At 48.4% G+C, this 14,777-nt stretch overlaps 5 protein-coding genes across 5 annotated transcripts; 3 read left to right on the top strand and 2 right to left on the bottom strand.

Annotated features, from left to right (window-relative positions):
* Positions 1 to 208: 208 nt before the first annotated feature.
* Positions 209 to 3,077, top strand: N7481_009139 (uncharacterized protein; the record flags this gene model as incomplete). The annotated part of the gene is made up of 2 exons (XM_057268358.1): positions 209 to 563; positions 619 to 3,077. 2 exons carry the CDS (start codon positions 209 to 211, stop codon positions 3,075 to 3,077), a joined length of 2,814 nt encoding a protein of 937 aa, XP_057119035.1.
* Positions 3,078 to 4,996: 1,919 nt separating this feature from the next.
* On the bottom strand, positions 4,997 to 6,332 carry N7481_009138 (FAD-dependent oxidoreductase; the record flags this gene model as incomplete). The annotated part of the gene is made up of 5 exons (XM_057268357.1): positions 4,997 to 5,321; positions 5,390 to 5,793; positions 5,863 to 6,061; positions 6,132 to 6,251; positions 6,304 to 6,332. The coding sequence occupies 5 exons, from the start codon at positions 6,330 to 6,332 to the stop codon at positions 4,997 to 4,999; spliced, it is 1,077 nt and encodes a 358-aa protein (XP_057119034.1).
* Positions 6,333 to 7,029: 697 nt separating this feature from the next.
* Positions 7,030 to 9,078, bottom strand: N7481_009137 (Major facilitator superfamily domain general substrate transporter; the record flags this gene model as incomplete). Its single annotated transcript, XM_057268356.1, has 8 exons — positions 7,030 to 7,309; positions 7,364 to 7,610; positions 7,666 to 7,822; positions 7,872 to 8,121; positions 8,172 to 8,562; positions 8,617 to 8,744; positions 8,815 to 8,870; positions 8,932 to 9,078. 8 exons carry the CDS (start codon positions 9,076 to 9,078, stop codon positions 7,030 to 7,032), a joined length of 1,656 nt encoding a protein of 551 aa, XP_057119033.1.
* A 460-nt stretch (positions 9,079 to 9,538) lies between these two features.
* N7481_009136 (alpha/beta hydrolase) lies at positions 9,539 to 10,895 on the top strand (the record flags this gene model as incomplete). The annotated part of the gene is made up of 5 exons (XM_057268355.1): positions 9,539 to 9,749; positions 9,821 to 9,946; positions 10,017 to 10,171; positions 10,232 to 10,526; positions 10,591 to 10,895. The coding sequence occupies 5 exons, from the start codon at positions 9,539 to 9,541 to the stop codon at positions 10,893 to 10,895; spliced, it is 1,092 nt and encodes a 363-aa protein (XP_057119032.1).
* A 1,311-nt stretch (positions 10,896 to 12,206) lies between these two features.
* Positions 12,207 to 14,038, top strand: N7481_009135 (fungal specific transcription factor domain-containing protein; the record flags this gene model as incomplete). The annotated part of the gene is made up of 2 exons (XM_057268354.1): positions 12,207 to 13,360; positions 13,417 to 14,038. The coding sequence occupies 2 exons, from the start codon at positions 12,207 to 12,209 to the stop codon at positions 14,036 to 14,038; spliced, it is 1,776 nt and encodes a 591-aa protein (XP_057119031.1).
* Positions 14,039 to 14,777: the final 739 nt, after the last annotated feature.

Here is a 14,777-nt window from a genome sequence, read left to right as displayed (position 1 = left end):
GTCTACCATCGCTCAAGTCACATCATTGTACCGAGTACACTGCACTACACTGCACACACTACATCATAGTGGACCTGAACAGCCCGGTTTGGGAGATCTTGGAACATCCTGGAGACCCTGGAAGACCTGGAAGAACTTCCCACAGGCACACAGCACTTATACGGCTTCATGCCCTAATCAATCCCTCCTTGCTTCCGGAGTATACATCATGGCATCGACCTCCGACCATCCCGCACCCGTTGATCTGCCATCATCGCAGCTGCAACCCCCACCACCAGCGCAAAAACAACCAATCTCCTACTCCTCCGAATCTTCCTCCAACGTCCTCGCCTCGGATTCCCCCTCGCCCTCCCAATATTCATCCTTTTCCAGCTCCGACAGTGATGGCGACGACCACATCCCCGGCGCGACGGAGGTCATCGACGAAGATGATGCCGGTGACGTTGTCGGGGTAAGCATCGGTCGCTTCCAAAGCCGCATGAAAGCCCGTGCCACGCCCGCCGAGGAGAAATCGCGCGTGCTGGAACAACAGGGGGGGCTATTTCACCACCGTGCCGGACAAAGTCGGCGAGGACGGCCTCTTCACATCTGAACTCACCGCCGAACCCGAGTCCGTAGACCCCGAGCTCAGCAACGAGAGCGACAAGCCCGAGCGCAAATGGAAGAACCAGCGGGCTACCGCGAGAAAGCCCGCCACGCTTCCTCCCGCCTCTTCCATTCCAGTGGAGCATCGCGCGCCGCGTGGCCCCCACAAGGAGCTCTCCGCACCTGCGCCCAGGTCCGAGTCCAAGGATAATACTTCGAATCAGCGCTCCAGTTTCACCCGGTCGTTACTGAAGACCTCGTTACCGCGGAGGCCGCGTGCTTGGTCCGGGGAATTGAAGAAGTTCCTGCCGGACCTGGGATCTCTGGCGAAACGGCCTTCGTTGTCTTTTCGCTCCAACAATGGCCCTCGAGCTCGGAGCCAGACGGTGGCTGCAGCCGCAAAACGAAGCCCGGAGATCGGTTCCACAACACGCTCTCTGAATCGACACTCGCCATCGCCATCGCCATCGCGGACACTGAATGGCAACGCGGATTCATATGTTAATGCCAATGCCCATGTCAATGCCAATGAGGAGGATGAGGGAGATGATGCGCGGCCACTATCAGAGCTACGATCGCTCGATGGCGCATCAGCTGTGAAGCATTCTTTTACGCGGCGGCCGAGCGCAACGCCAAAACGGCCCCCGAGTCTGCGGAAATCTTCTTCGGATCAATCGTTGTATCTGCGCGCTTCATCCACGGCGTCTTCTCTAGAACAACGACCCCTCTACGAAAATGTACACTCGCAGGTCAATAGCCGGTTTAAGGCCATCAAGGATAGTCTACAGGATTCGAGCAGTCGTTTGTTGAGCATGCCCTCATTGCATCTGCAAGATATTCGTTATGATTGGGGATCGCGCCCATCTTTCTTCAATGAGAATGGTCTGGAGCCAACCACCGCCGCCAGAGGGATCAACAATGGCCCATCTGTTCATACCGCACCGCCACCCCCACCGCCTAAAAGTAATACTCAACCGACACATCCGATCTTGGAAGAGGCCATGTCTGAATTGACCGGCGATGTGGTGATTCTGGGAGGCTACCGCGGCTCGATCCTACGCTCTGCAAAGCCGCCACACCGGCAATTATGGGTACCGATGAAGGTGGGCCTGAATCTGCGTAAAGTCGATCTGGAGGTTGGTTTGACTCGCGAGGACGAGGAACGTATGGAAGAATCAATTATTCCATCCGGTGTGCTATCCCACGTTGGACCCGTGGACGTCTGTCGCCGCTTGATGAAGCGATTGCGCAAATGCGACAATTGTGTGCGTGGAGACCTTCGGGTTTGGGATTATGGCTACGATTGGCGATTGAGCCCCGAGCTGCTCTCTGCAAGATTAATTGCCTTCCTGGAACGTCTGCCCTGCAACAAGCCATCCTTGGATGGGTCCTTGAAGACCAAGCGTGGGGCTACAGTCATTGCGCACAGTCTGGGCGGCCTCATCACCCGGCACGCAGTGAATCAACGACCCGATCTCTTCGCCGGTGTCATATACGCAGGCGTGCCGCAACACTGCGTTAATATCCTCGGTCCACTGCGCAACGGCGACGACGTCCTCCTCAGCTCGCGAGTCCTGACTGCACAAGTCAACTTCACTTTCCGTACCAGCTTTGCCCTCCTTCCCGAAGATGGCCACTGCTTCATCGACAAGCAGTCGAAAGAAGAGTTCCGTGTCGACTTCTTCGACGCGAAAAATTGGGAAGAATACCGTCTGTCACCTTGCATGGGTCCAGCTCTCCAACCACCCACTGGAGGGGGTGTCTTCAAAGATTTCGCAACGATCAGCAAACGCTTCTCCCTCGGCCCTAGGGATTCTCTCCCAGACCTCCAAGATATAAACGACCACAACACCACCACCACCACCACCACCACCAGTACCGAAGAAGACCGTGACCCCCACACTTTCAACCCCCACCACGACCGGCATCACGGCATCCCCAATCCAACCGACTCAGCCCAAAACAAAGCCTCCGACATCCTCCTCCAACCACCATTAGAAGGAATCGTCGGCCCCTCCGCACCACGCAGCAGCACAAGCACAAGCAAAATCTCAACAACAGTAACAATCCCCCACGCCATCGCAGAGGAATATCTCCAACGCACTCTCTCCGAAGTAAAACGCTTCAAATCAGAGCTCGAATTCCGCCCCGCCCACCAAGCAGACAACAAATACCCACCCGCAGCAGTTATCTACGGAAAATCCGTCCCAACTGTCTACGGCGCGCGCGTTACATCCCGTGAAGCGATCAAGCAACAAGACTGCTATGATGATCTCGCCTTTGCGGCCGGTGATGGCGTTTGTCTTGCTTCGGCGGCGATGTTGCCACCCGGGTATAGGATTATTAAGAATGGGCTTGTTAAGAGTGATCGGGGTCATGTGGGGCTTTTGGGAGATCTTGAGGGCGTCGGGGAGTGTTTGAGGGCTATTATAAGGGGGAGGAAGGAGGGAGTTGGGATGGGGAGTGCGACTGCTTCAACTGTGGCTGCATAAAGCGGTGCGGTGCGAAGCAGTGCGGATTGGACATATAGGAGGATTTGGCGATGGTTTGCATTTGCATTGGACTATATATTGCGCTTTTTTCCCTTTGTTTTGTTTTTGATGATACCACCCGCCATGCATTATGATGATTCTGGTGATTATTGGATTGGATGTGATGTGATGTTTGGCTGAACTGTATGATAGAGTTGATGTTTATATAAAGAAGAAATAAAGAGCAAATACAACAAATTAGAAATTGCCGTCTTTCACTCCAGGGCTGTAGGTCATGCATGGTATTACTACTTCTATCCTGATTATTTGTGTTTCAAGTCTGTGTTGAAGCTCGGATCTCTCTTCTTCATGCGGACTAAGGTACCATCTTGCTTGCGTATATGTAAGGATTATTTGACATCCTAGTAGGTTCATAAAGGTGTAGCTATTGATCAAATCCCAGTAATTGTATCTTAGATGACTATCATCGAGTTAAAGGGGACGAAATACTGAACTCATTCGTGCCTATCACTCAGACAAAACCCATATGTGGTTGATTAACTGCTTGCCTTACCGCAACCTTCTCTGTACCTAGTTCCTGCTTTCTTCTCCCACGTATCCTTCGCTTTCCAAGCCTATCGATTAGGTCAAGCCGCCACTACATGTTGCCTGGTAGTCGTATCTTCATCTCCGCCGTACCTAAGCATTCTCACTATCACCAAGGCGGCGTCAAAAGAAGTAAAGGAGGATTTTCGGATTTAGGCCAGTGGTCATCCTCCGCAATTCCATCCGACCTTGAGAGATATTTCCATTCCTTCTCTCTCTCCTCATCCCATAGAGCGTACCCCCAACCCCAATTAACAGTACGCAGATGGTCGGTACTCAGACTCTCTGCCAAGCCATCCTCCGGAATATGCCCAGACATACATATTGCTTTCAACGTGAAAGAGGGTTGCTCCAGAGTGGGCAGAATAGACCAATACTCCTCGACGTGCGGCCGATCCTCGTGTCGATCTGCGGGGTAGAGAGATGCTGGGACCTGCGTCTATTTCTCAATTTCAATTTACTCGTCTTTCAGTCTCAGAATTTACTCAGAGAGGATCTATCGCCTATCTATGCTCTCTCCTTGACCTACTCTGCGTACAACTCTTAATACGCGGCTGTCTAAGGGTAATTTTACACCCTTGTTTATAACGGTATAGTCATTGATAAACTCCCAGTCTTATATTATACACTATCGAGAATCGCAGTCCCCGGTCTTCGCCCATGGAAACTCGCCGCTGCGAATTCATCTTTCCGCAGCCTTTATTAGGCTCTGGTCTGCGGCGATAATAGCGTTGATGTCGTGGTCAATCATATCAAATACCTGCCTATATTTGGCGTCGAGATATATACACACATAATCCCTTTCTTGGTGCTCTTAATGGGCCGGTGTCTTCAAGTTATAGAAGGTATGATAGCCTTCAACTTGTTCATCGTCCAGACCCGGCCCCTTTACTCCGGCTGCACATGTTGATCGAACAATCGTAAACTAGTAGAAGATATCTTGATTCTTGGCGTAAATTAGCAAATATATGCTGCCTCCTACGTTGAAGTTGCATAGTTTGTCAAAAGAATGTAGGTAGAATGGATGCTGGCAAGGAACTTGGAGCAAGTCGTTTTTGTCAACGGTGATCAAGCAGTGTAGTCACTTCTGATAGCCGTGGAGACCTTTAGAGCGAAAATCCAACAGAGCTTCAGGGGGGCTGAATAGATCTTGATAAAGACTCATAGCCTTCCCATAGAGAAGTAAGGCCGGTTTATCTGGTATAACTCATGAATTCTTCGTGAAGTAAGGGCGGCTGATTTTAATGATTCCATGTCTGTGGCTTCTCACAGAATGAGGACGAGAATTTCCGTTAGGAAGGCTTTCGGTCTCTTCAGCCCCACGAAGACTAGCTCTAGAGAGCCGATTTGATGGTCCTTGCCGAATTCGGTTGAAGAGTTTGAAGTTCAACCAACGCACTTTCAACCGCATCAACTGCCATTCCATACCCAGCTTGGAATCCAGTCCCTCCAGCACCGTAGTTGTGAACAACGAGGCCCTTTCTCTTCAAACCATTTACCTGCACGATTTCTCTGGCAACTCGAGCACCTCCCTCCCGTGATGGTCGCAAGCCTGCAAACGCTGCCAGTATCTCCGTGTCGGGCGAATCAAGCTCAGGTAGCATCGCCTTGGTCCGAGATAATATAGACTTAGTCTCCTCTCCAATTGTATCAGGCGTGCTGTAACAGTTAGTCTTTGAATACTAATGATACTATCCAAAAAGTATATTTGGATTTATGTTGCTCACCTGACTCCTTTCTGCATATATCCACCAAGGATCACGTTTCCCTTCGAGTATGGGCGTGGTATAACGTATGTCTCATAATCCTTCCCGTGTCTCATCACACTTTGGTTGATGTTTGTTGCCTTGGCAAGCAGAATTTGTCCTCTAGTTGGATAGCACTTAGGGTCCTCGACTCCCTTCAGAGCACGAGCAGCGTTACCGGTGCAGTTAAAGACCACCTTCGTGTCCTTGTTGAGGAAGCCTGACGTGATATCTGAGACTTTCTTGCGAATTACCTGGACTCCATACTGATGTCTGAGTCTCTGAAGAAGATAGTGGACATGCATCGGGGCATTGAAGGTTATCGTGGTAAATGTGATACCAAATGCAACACCTTGCGGTAGCTCCTGCTTGGGAATCTCTTTGTACTGTAGCATTTCCTTATTAGTGACCCAGATAAAAGTAGGCAAATGACCAACTGTTGGTAACCGACTCACATCCTTTAGGTAGCTGGCCATAGAATCGAGCTTCATGCGCGATGGCATTTCATCCCAGTACTCGGTTGAGGGTGTTCCCCGAACAAATGCCCGCTCCCCGTCCTTTGCGGCAAGATTGAGGAGATGATTGTACCCCATTTTATCCCATCGCAAAGCATTCTTATCGCTTGCAGAAATGGCGGAGAAGTTTGCGCCGGCCCTAGATCACGTTAATATCAACGAAAACAAAGAACGTATATAGAGCTAGGATTAAGGGTGGGCATACTCACCATGGCGAAGTATAGTTTATGGACGTATCACCTGGGAGGTGCTCGGCTATGATGGTAGTTTGACTGGCATAGCCTCTCTCGGCGAGGACCAGGGCAACGTTCAGTCCAATGATGCCGGCACTTTGCGGAAATCTGTTAGTGAGCTGCATGATGATTTCCATTGAAAACGCACCCGATAATTACCACAGATTCGTTCTTCATTGTGACTAAGCCAGTGTCCACGATCTCAAGCAAGTGACTACACTCAGTTCGTCTAGACTTGGGGGGGGAGTCTTTAGTTTAAAAGCACAGAAAGACAGGGAGGACTTCTCGGTTTCCAAGGAATAATAAATTTTGGCTCGTTAAATTCCATGTCCCTTATCTTAGCTCTAGATTTCAAGGATTGGGATATGATTAACGTGTAAATGAGCGCCTATCATGGTCGGGGTGAATTAAGAGCTGCTCCGATTGGCGGCATTCATTGTGGGGACACGCGGCATAGCTTGTGGTTGGTGCCCGTGATTACAGCTTCGGCTGAAGCATTGGAGTTCAGCAGTGGCGTTCCAGAACGGTAAAGATATGCTTCAGCGAGGAACCACTGGCCGCCATCAAACTCTTTATATCTCAGTGTATAATAAATTAATACCACTGAGGAAAAGGGATACCGCCCGGGTGAAAAAATTATTACGTCGAAATCTGACCAGCAAACCTTTTGCCAGAATTACGCCTTTTGCTATATTTCAAGCATGGCCTGAGAAAAACTTGGGGGGGGGGGAATAAGAAAAAAAAAAATTAACAGACAGTTGGTTGAGATGGCGCATCTCATTACTATTTGCACGTGCAATATACGGAAATAAGGTAGTAAAATTAATAAAAGGAAATATATTGGATACTGTAGGCTACTTCAATGATCTGACTACTATGGTTCGCTGTGTTTGCCACAATCAGCGAACTGTGTAACATGTTCCCTGTTTCCTTCAATTGGAACCCCTTCGATGAGTCCTGAAGTATCCGGATCAAGCGAGTCACTCTTTCTGAAGCAAAGGTAAAAACCACACCCCGCGACAAAGCCCACAATTGCTAGAGATCCATACATCCAGACAAGATACGGATCTTGCGACACTGGGGTTAGACCAATGCAGATTGCTGCCGCAATGGCGATCATGAGCCAAAAGAGTGCAGAGATAAATGACCTCAGGCTGAAGTAAGATGTTAGATTAAATTAAAAAAATATCATGGGGGGGTTGACTCACTTTTTCGGGGCGTGTGTGAAGGCAAGTTCCAAGCCAGTCACAATGACAAATGCTTCGGAGATAGCGACAAAGATATACGCAGGGGCTTGAGTCCACACGTGTATACTGTTCGCCGGAGAGATATAAATGTAATGCTGTAATACGCTGGCATAGACCATGGAGACCGAGACAAGTAGGAAACCGGTGAAGATCCGACAGACTGGACTGAAGTTGATCTTCAACTTACGAAGGAATGGATAAAGGCCCACTAGAAGTATAAATGTGAGTAGATAGTTTGTTGATATCATCATGTTGGGACTCACAGTCAAGGAGTGGAATAAAAATACACAAGGCGATCGGGTCCAGGTTTTGCAAAAGGTCATTCGGCGTTCCATGCAACGCCATTTGACCAGCTTGTGAGATAAGATTGTTCCAAATCTGGACCCAACAAACGAAATAGAATGGAAAAAATATAAACATCTGCAAGGCTTATTAGCATAGCTCGAGGAAAAAGTGAAGTTCGACTCACTCTGCAGCTTCTAAAACCTCGCCTAACATCTGTGACGTACTGATCCGTGTAGCGCGGTGAAGATGCAAATGGATACTTGCTCAAACGGCCTGCAGCCTCTAGAGCTGATGGCTTTGCGTCTTCGAAATGATTTTCCTGTCGGACAATATTCAAGACCTTGCATGCATCGATAATAGCGGACCCCTGTGGAGGAACTCTGACATATCGCTTCTGGCCGGACAAGAAGACAATAGCCGAGAGAAATATTGCGCTGGAAGAAATTAATGGGTGTTACATAAAATGGTCCTTGTCCCAACTTACATCAATGGAATCAAATAGGCGAGCCAGAAGGAGTTCCTGGCCTCAACATTGACTGTAATCAAGGGCGAGAGAGCCCCGACATTGACGACCCAGTAGAACCACATGAAAAGTCGCTGGACGGTCAATTCAGGATCAACAATCACACGCTCGCCTGATTTGAGCGTTTTAAGGATCGGCTTTGAATTTTGGTATTGCTCAGCACACATGGGAGTCACGTTGGCCTTGATTCCGCCTGTTCCCAGGCCAATTATGACCATTGCAGCAACCAAACCACCAAAACCAGCATGGCTCTGAATCCCAGCTGGTGTCGAAGTGGCAACCAGGATGATCAAGCCCACGATGTAAATTCCTAGAGAGATTATGATGGTTTTAAATTTGCCTATATATTGATCTGGTGGACTAATCAGCAACAATACTGCAAGCTGCTTGGAGGAATAAGTAGTACCTGCAATGATCGCGCCAATGATGGTGGAGGCGTAAGCCCAGAATTTAAAGAAGTTTCCAAGCGCGGATGCGACTGCTTGTCCTTTGCCAAGTGCACCAGGGAGGTCTGACCCTGGATCATAGGGATTACTAGATAGTGAAAGAAGTTAGACGTAGTTCCCAATATATTCACTAGTTTTGAGCCTCAGACTTGACGCACTTGATGTAATTCTGCATTGGGCCACTGAGACCAAAGTAAGTAAACCGTTCGCCAAGCTAGTAGGTGTTACTGTTGTGTACGAGCTTGGCTATCGACATGCGGTGGCGGCTAACATACCTCGACAACAAGGATCAGTAGTGCGACAGGTGGGAACTTGTCTGGGATACGCCGGTATCCATCATGGAGACCTGTGGGAGCCTGGTCAATTTTATTCAGGCTTTCTTCTGGATTTTCTCTCCGATTATCGGCTGAGACAGAATCCATCTCGGCGGAACAAGATGTGTATGTATGGTGCGGTATGTCAACGCGAGATGAGAGAAGACAAAACAACTATCCTCTACCCCATCATGAATCACAAGAGGAACGACGTGTTAATTTAAGCAACGCTTCGATGAGTGGAACTTTCGAACTTGGTTGGGAACGAAACCCGAGGTCTGGGATACATGGCCCACATTGTCCCCGCAGATAGAAAGACCCCACCTCAATGCCTATCGGGTGGCTTCCTAAGGTTAGATCGGAGCCGATATTTGCCCAAATGCCGCCAACCAGAGCCTTGCAATATATCCGCAGTGCATCGAAGGGCAGGTGAGTTGATTTACGAACACTCACGCATTTTTGCTGGCTTGATTAATCTTAGTCATTGGCTTAAGATTGACCATTTATCATTCTCTGCCTTTGCAACTTCTCTTTATCACAAAGCCAATCGCTTCCTGGGCACATTACAATGTCCGGTACAAATACAACAACCGTGGTAGAAGAGAAGAAGAAGAATTCACGCTTGTCTATACCAGACAAGCTCTTGGGTGGTTTGGATCCCGAATGGATAGATCTATGGGAAAAGCACGGCAGTCCCATGGTGAGAGCCGACGAGCTATCTCTTGAAGAATTTCGCAGAAATCCCGCTGCGTACAGCTTCACCTACCCGACATGCCTTGGTAAGTCTGACTTGTGAGCTTCGGTGGTTGAAATTAGGATCTTGGAGAACCCAATTCTGACTTCGATCAAGGACCGCCGGTTTTTCATGTTGACGACATAGAGATCCCGGTTTCGCAACCAGCTGGAAAGATCATGGTCAGAGTCTATACGCCGGAAGGTCCAGGACCATTTCCTGTCCACTTGAACTTCCATGGCGGTACGTATATTCTGATGCTGCATTGCCACTCGCCAACATTGGCTTTCTGACTCCTGTTTCTTGACTCTAGGTGGATGGGTTCTTGGAAATCTCAACTCTGAAGCTGCTTGGTGCCGACACATGTGCAACAACGCCCAAATTAAAGTGATTGATGTCGACTATCGACTGGCTCCGGAGTTCCCCTATCCAACCAGCATCTACGACTCATGGGATGCTGTGAAATGGGTCAGTTGAATGCCCCGTGCCGTTGGTAGTTTGCTTCATTGACGCAGAATGTTTGTACAGACAATCACCAACGCTTCTAGGCTTAATATTGATCCATCTAGTGTATCTATCGGTGGCCTCTCAGCAGGGGGTCAAATGACTGCAGTAATTGGGCATTTTGCCCGCGACAACGGCGTTAACCTGAAACTTCAGCTGATCATAGTTCCAGCGACAGACATGCGCTATTGTTTAAGAACCCGGGAGCTGAACGAGACTACATGTCCCTACGAAAGCGTCTTGCTATACAAAGATGTACCTTGGGGGCCCCTGGGCAGAGAGCAATGGTTCCTAAAGTATTGGCTAGGCGACGACGACGGTAAATCTTCCCTTTCTTGTTCCTTTCTTGAGAATCACTTCATGTCTGTACTAACATTTTATAGATACCCAAGAAAGGATTTTGACGAAGGATTGGATCTGCACACCTGTGCTTGCTCCTTCATTTAAAAACCTTGCGAAGGCACACATCATCACGGCGGAGTTTGATCTTGAGCGAGATGAAGGGGAGTTTTATGGTCGGCTTATGCAGGAGGCTGGGAACGATGTTACAATGAAGAGGTACCCAGGCATGCCCCATGCATTTGCGCACTACAATCACCCAGAAAGAGGACTTTCGCAAAGCTTTGTGTACATCGAGGATACGAGTCGACTCCTTCGGGAGGTGCATTTTGGTAAGCGTGAAGAATAGTCTTGGATACAACATGTCCACACATTTAACATGAGAATGAATGAATATGTCGGCAGCTCTTAGCCCACATAAATAATTGTATAATTCGTTTAAAAATTTTCCCATCCCAACACTTAGCCAGAAAATATTTTCAATTTGCCCTCAATAATCTTTTCTGCTGCTTTTGCCTGTGGCTATTCGCCCCTTTAATATTCTCAACTTCCTTCGTTCTCTGCCTTCTCAGCTGCATAAGCCGCTTTTCTTCTCGAATTCAATGAAAGATCTTGCATCTGAAATTAACTAGAAATTCCATGGCTAATTTTAAATCCTCCCCCGCAGTCGGCTGCGCGGGAGATGGAAAACTTTTAGCGGAACGGACCCTTGGACTGATAACCCTTAGATTCCAATTCGCATTAGTCACAGCCGCAGCTCATGGCCATTAGGTTTACTTTGATGTATGCACTTCTGGATTTCAAATAAATAACAAGACTGATCATGACAATGATGAATCTGTAGTAGAAAAATAGGGTGGTCAGGGGCAATCGAAGACCGGGGAAACCTCCTCTTTGGAAAAGTGATAGGATGCGGTGTTTAATTAATATCATTGGCTATAGATCACAAATTTCCCCACCTGTCCTACCCCTCATCACTTGCATTCCCTAATACCCGGACCACCCATGGCCCCGTTTGGCAGCGTCGGCGAGGAAGGCACTGTCAGGTCGAGCCCGTTGAGCTCCGCAGCTTGCCAAATGAATTCTCGAAAGTCCAATGGCTTCATCGGGCTGGCGAGATGAGATCGATCTGCCACTGGGTCATAGAAGTGTGTTGAGGCAAGTCTGCCTCAGGCATACAATGCCGCCTTCTGTCAAGATAGCCTCTTTATCCTTTCCATATCTTTGTCGAAAACAACCACCATTCATCAATATCCATCACCTTCATATCCCCCCTTCATCAAGACGTAGTCACGTGGAAAGTGGCACCCTTGGCATCGCCCTCTCGAACGCCTAGGGTTTACCGACTAATACATGTACTGCAGCCAATTTTGTCAATGCAAGTATGTCAGGAAGAGGTCGCAGGTACATGAGTAAGCGAGATCGAGCTTGTGATTCCTGTCGGGCTAGGAAGGCAGCTTGTCGCATTGATAGAACACCTCCTTGTTATCTTTGCACACTTCACGGGAAGGAGTGCACATTCGTGCAGCCAACCTCAAGGCTACGGCAACCCTTTTCTGAGGTGATCCACCCACAGATCCCTCAACAAGCTGAGGTAGACCCACGCTCAGGATTACATGAAGTTTCACCAGTTAGTGACCCAGTTCACTATGATAATTTGATGTCAATTTATGGTGATGGGGTGGACGATTCAGTTGACGCTGTACCTGAAGGATTTCAGGACTTTTTTGAGGGAGCCCGAGTTTCATTGACAGGTGGCTTTGGGGATGGCACATGGGCCACTGGGTTCAGTCCAGGGAGCTTCAATTATCCATCCCCTGAGCTGCCAGGGGCTCGACATTTGGAGGATGGAGGTTCATCACAGGCTGCCTGCCTGCCATTGCTTATCCAGGAGGATGGCCCCTCAATTTGCCTTGACACCCAAGATGAAATGACACCACAATTGCTCGGCAGTAGTGGCGACATGGACCCTTTTCTGATGAGTCGCTATCAATACGACACATCTGGGGCTTTTCACTTCAAAAACCTCAATATCCAATCTGTATCCTCAGGGTCCGACCCAACGCAGTTTTTATTGTCAAAACGGTCAATATTTGCTGCCAGCAGAGAGGAAAATGGATGCGATAACCTTTCGACGGTTGAGTTGAAGCAGGAACTCGAATCCTTGGTCCCTGGATATATTGGCCTCAGACTCATCAATATATTTGAGAGGATCGTCGCATCGGATTACCCAGTGCTTGGTCCACCAGGCCAACTAAATCCCGCAACCAGCCCGCCGTATCTTCTTGCGAGTGTATACCTAATAGTCGAGCCCTTCACTAAATTCGACGAAAAACTTTGCATTGATCTCGCATACGATAAGCCATCAGGTGCGGCACTTTATGAAATTATCAACAAAGCGCTTCCATATGAGATACATGCACCGAAGCTATGTATCGTACAGACAATGCTTCTTCTTACCATTCGACCCTATCCAAACCCAATTATATTGGATAGTGGCTTCAAATTATCCCAACTCGCCACTCTTATTGCTTGTGCTCACACCCTCGGTTTGCATTTGGATCCAAAGTCGTGGCGAATACCTTCATGGCAAATTTCTCAGCGACGTTGCTTGTCTTATTTCATCTATTCGACAGACAAGTGGCTTGCATTGAGTCTTGGTAGGCCGCCTTTACTGCATTATGATAATTGGCTCGTGACAAGTCCTAGCAAAGAGGATTATCCTGTCAGAGGCCTTCACCCTTCAGCTTGGTCAAACATTAAGAAGCGAGCGGAACTTGATTCTCTTCTCGACCGTGTTCTAACCCAGTTGTAGTAAGTGAATCCGCTTGTCCATTATTTTATCGTTATTCGCAACTTACCAACATTAGCTCTCCTCGTGCCATTAACGCCATGCGTGAAGATTATGAGAAGACCGCCGCATCGACTGGTCCACTGCTTCAAGATCTCTTTTCGTGGCATAGCCAGATAGTTGCACCATCGCGCAATTCTTCATCATCAGATCAAGACAGACCAGTGGCAATAGAGAGAACTCTCGAGATGAACTATCATTACATTCATTTGAGTATTTGCAGAGCTATTCTAAGGCCATTCCTGCACCCCAGTGTCGAAGAATTGAATAACTCATATTATATAATTGCGCGTGAGCAGGCCCGAAGTCGAGCAGAAGCCTGCATCTCGGCAGCAGCTGAGTTTATTCATGAGTTAAAGGCCGAGGACCTTGAGACCCTATGGCCGGCCTGGAGTGCGACCGCATTTTCATCCATCTGTTTCCAAATTCTGCACATGGCCACAAGCTCCCTTGATAGGAGCGAGGCGGATAAATGGGTCACTTGTCTCCACCAAGTGCGCCGGGACATGCGCTTGAAGGCCGATGTTCTGCCTTGCCTCCGTCTTGGCCTTCTGCGAATTGACTCCATATTCTGGAAGGGAGTAGATAATGTGCTTCATTTGGAAGAGCATGTCCGGCAAGCTTTTACGTCAGCTTCTTGACAAAATCGGTCCAGTTGAGTGATCATGCGCTGCATTGATATGTAGATTTTAGAAATAAACTACGCGCATTCTGCATGAACAACCTCTTAGGTAAATCGATTGTATGACGCCCTCCGCCAATAGGGCGATAGAGCAAGCTAGGACCCTCAGGATGTGTAGGCCAATATAACAGGTCCTGGGGCGTCAGGTCATGTTCTCCCCGGCCTTCGCCCATAGAAACTCGCCACTGCGAATTCATAGTTCCGTAGCCTTTGATAGGCTCTGGTCCGCGGCGATGATGTTCTTGATATCGTTGTCTCGTGTCAAAGCTGTATGCAGAGTACAGAGGAAAGAGAGATGTGTTCATCCTCAGGCCTGCTTCTCAGTCAGCCCACACAGCCTTTTTGTGACCTTTGTGGCGTGTTTGTCCTTTGATAGTAGCGTTATTATTTAGTGTTAGCTACTAGTATCGCTCCGGGGGCTTTTATGCCAGAGGTGCCAGTGAATGTCGGCATAGCACCTGGGCAGCCACGCCCGGAGTACACGAAGAAAGAGAGATGCAGCCACTCACCCCTCATCATACAATAGTTGGAACCATTCATACTCGATAAATGCCCAGCTGTTATACTACTATTCTTTCTTTTCTTCTTGGTACTAGACATCAAGATGGATGTGACTATCTAATGGACGAGTCAGAAAGGTGAAGGGTATATAAGAACAAACTTTTGCTATAGTTTTAGACTCGCTGTATAACCCCCAT

This window comes from Penicillium waksmanii, assembly GCF_028829765.1.
Source record: "Penicillium waksmanii strain IBT 27052 chromosome Unknown utg000008l:1.0-5622682.0:1.0-5626561.0, whole genome shotgun sequence".
NCBI classification, from domain to species: domain Eukaryota; kingdom Fungi; phylum Ascomycota; class Eurotiomycetes; order Eurotiales; family Aspergillaceae; genus Penicillium; species Penicillium waksmanii.
The sequence above is the reverse complement of the archived record's forward strand: the minus strand, read 5'-3'. Positions and strand labels throughout refer to the sequence as shown.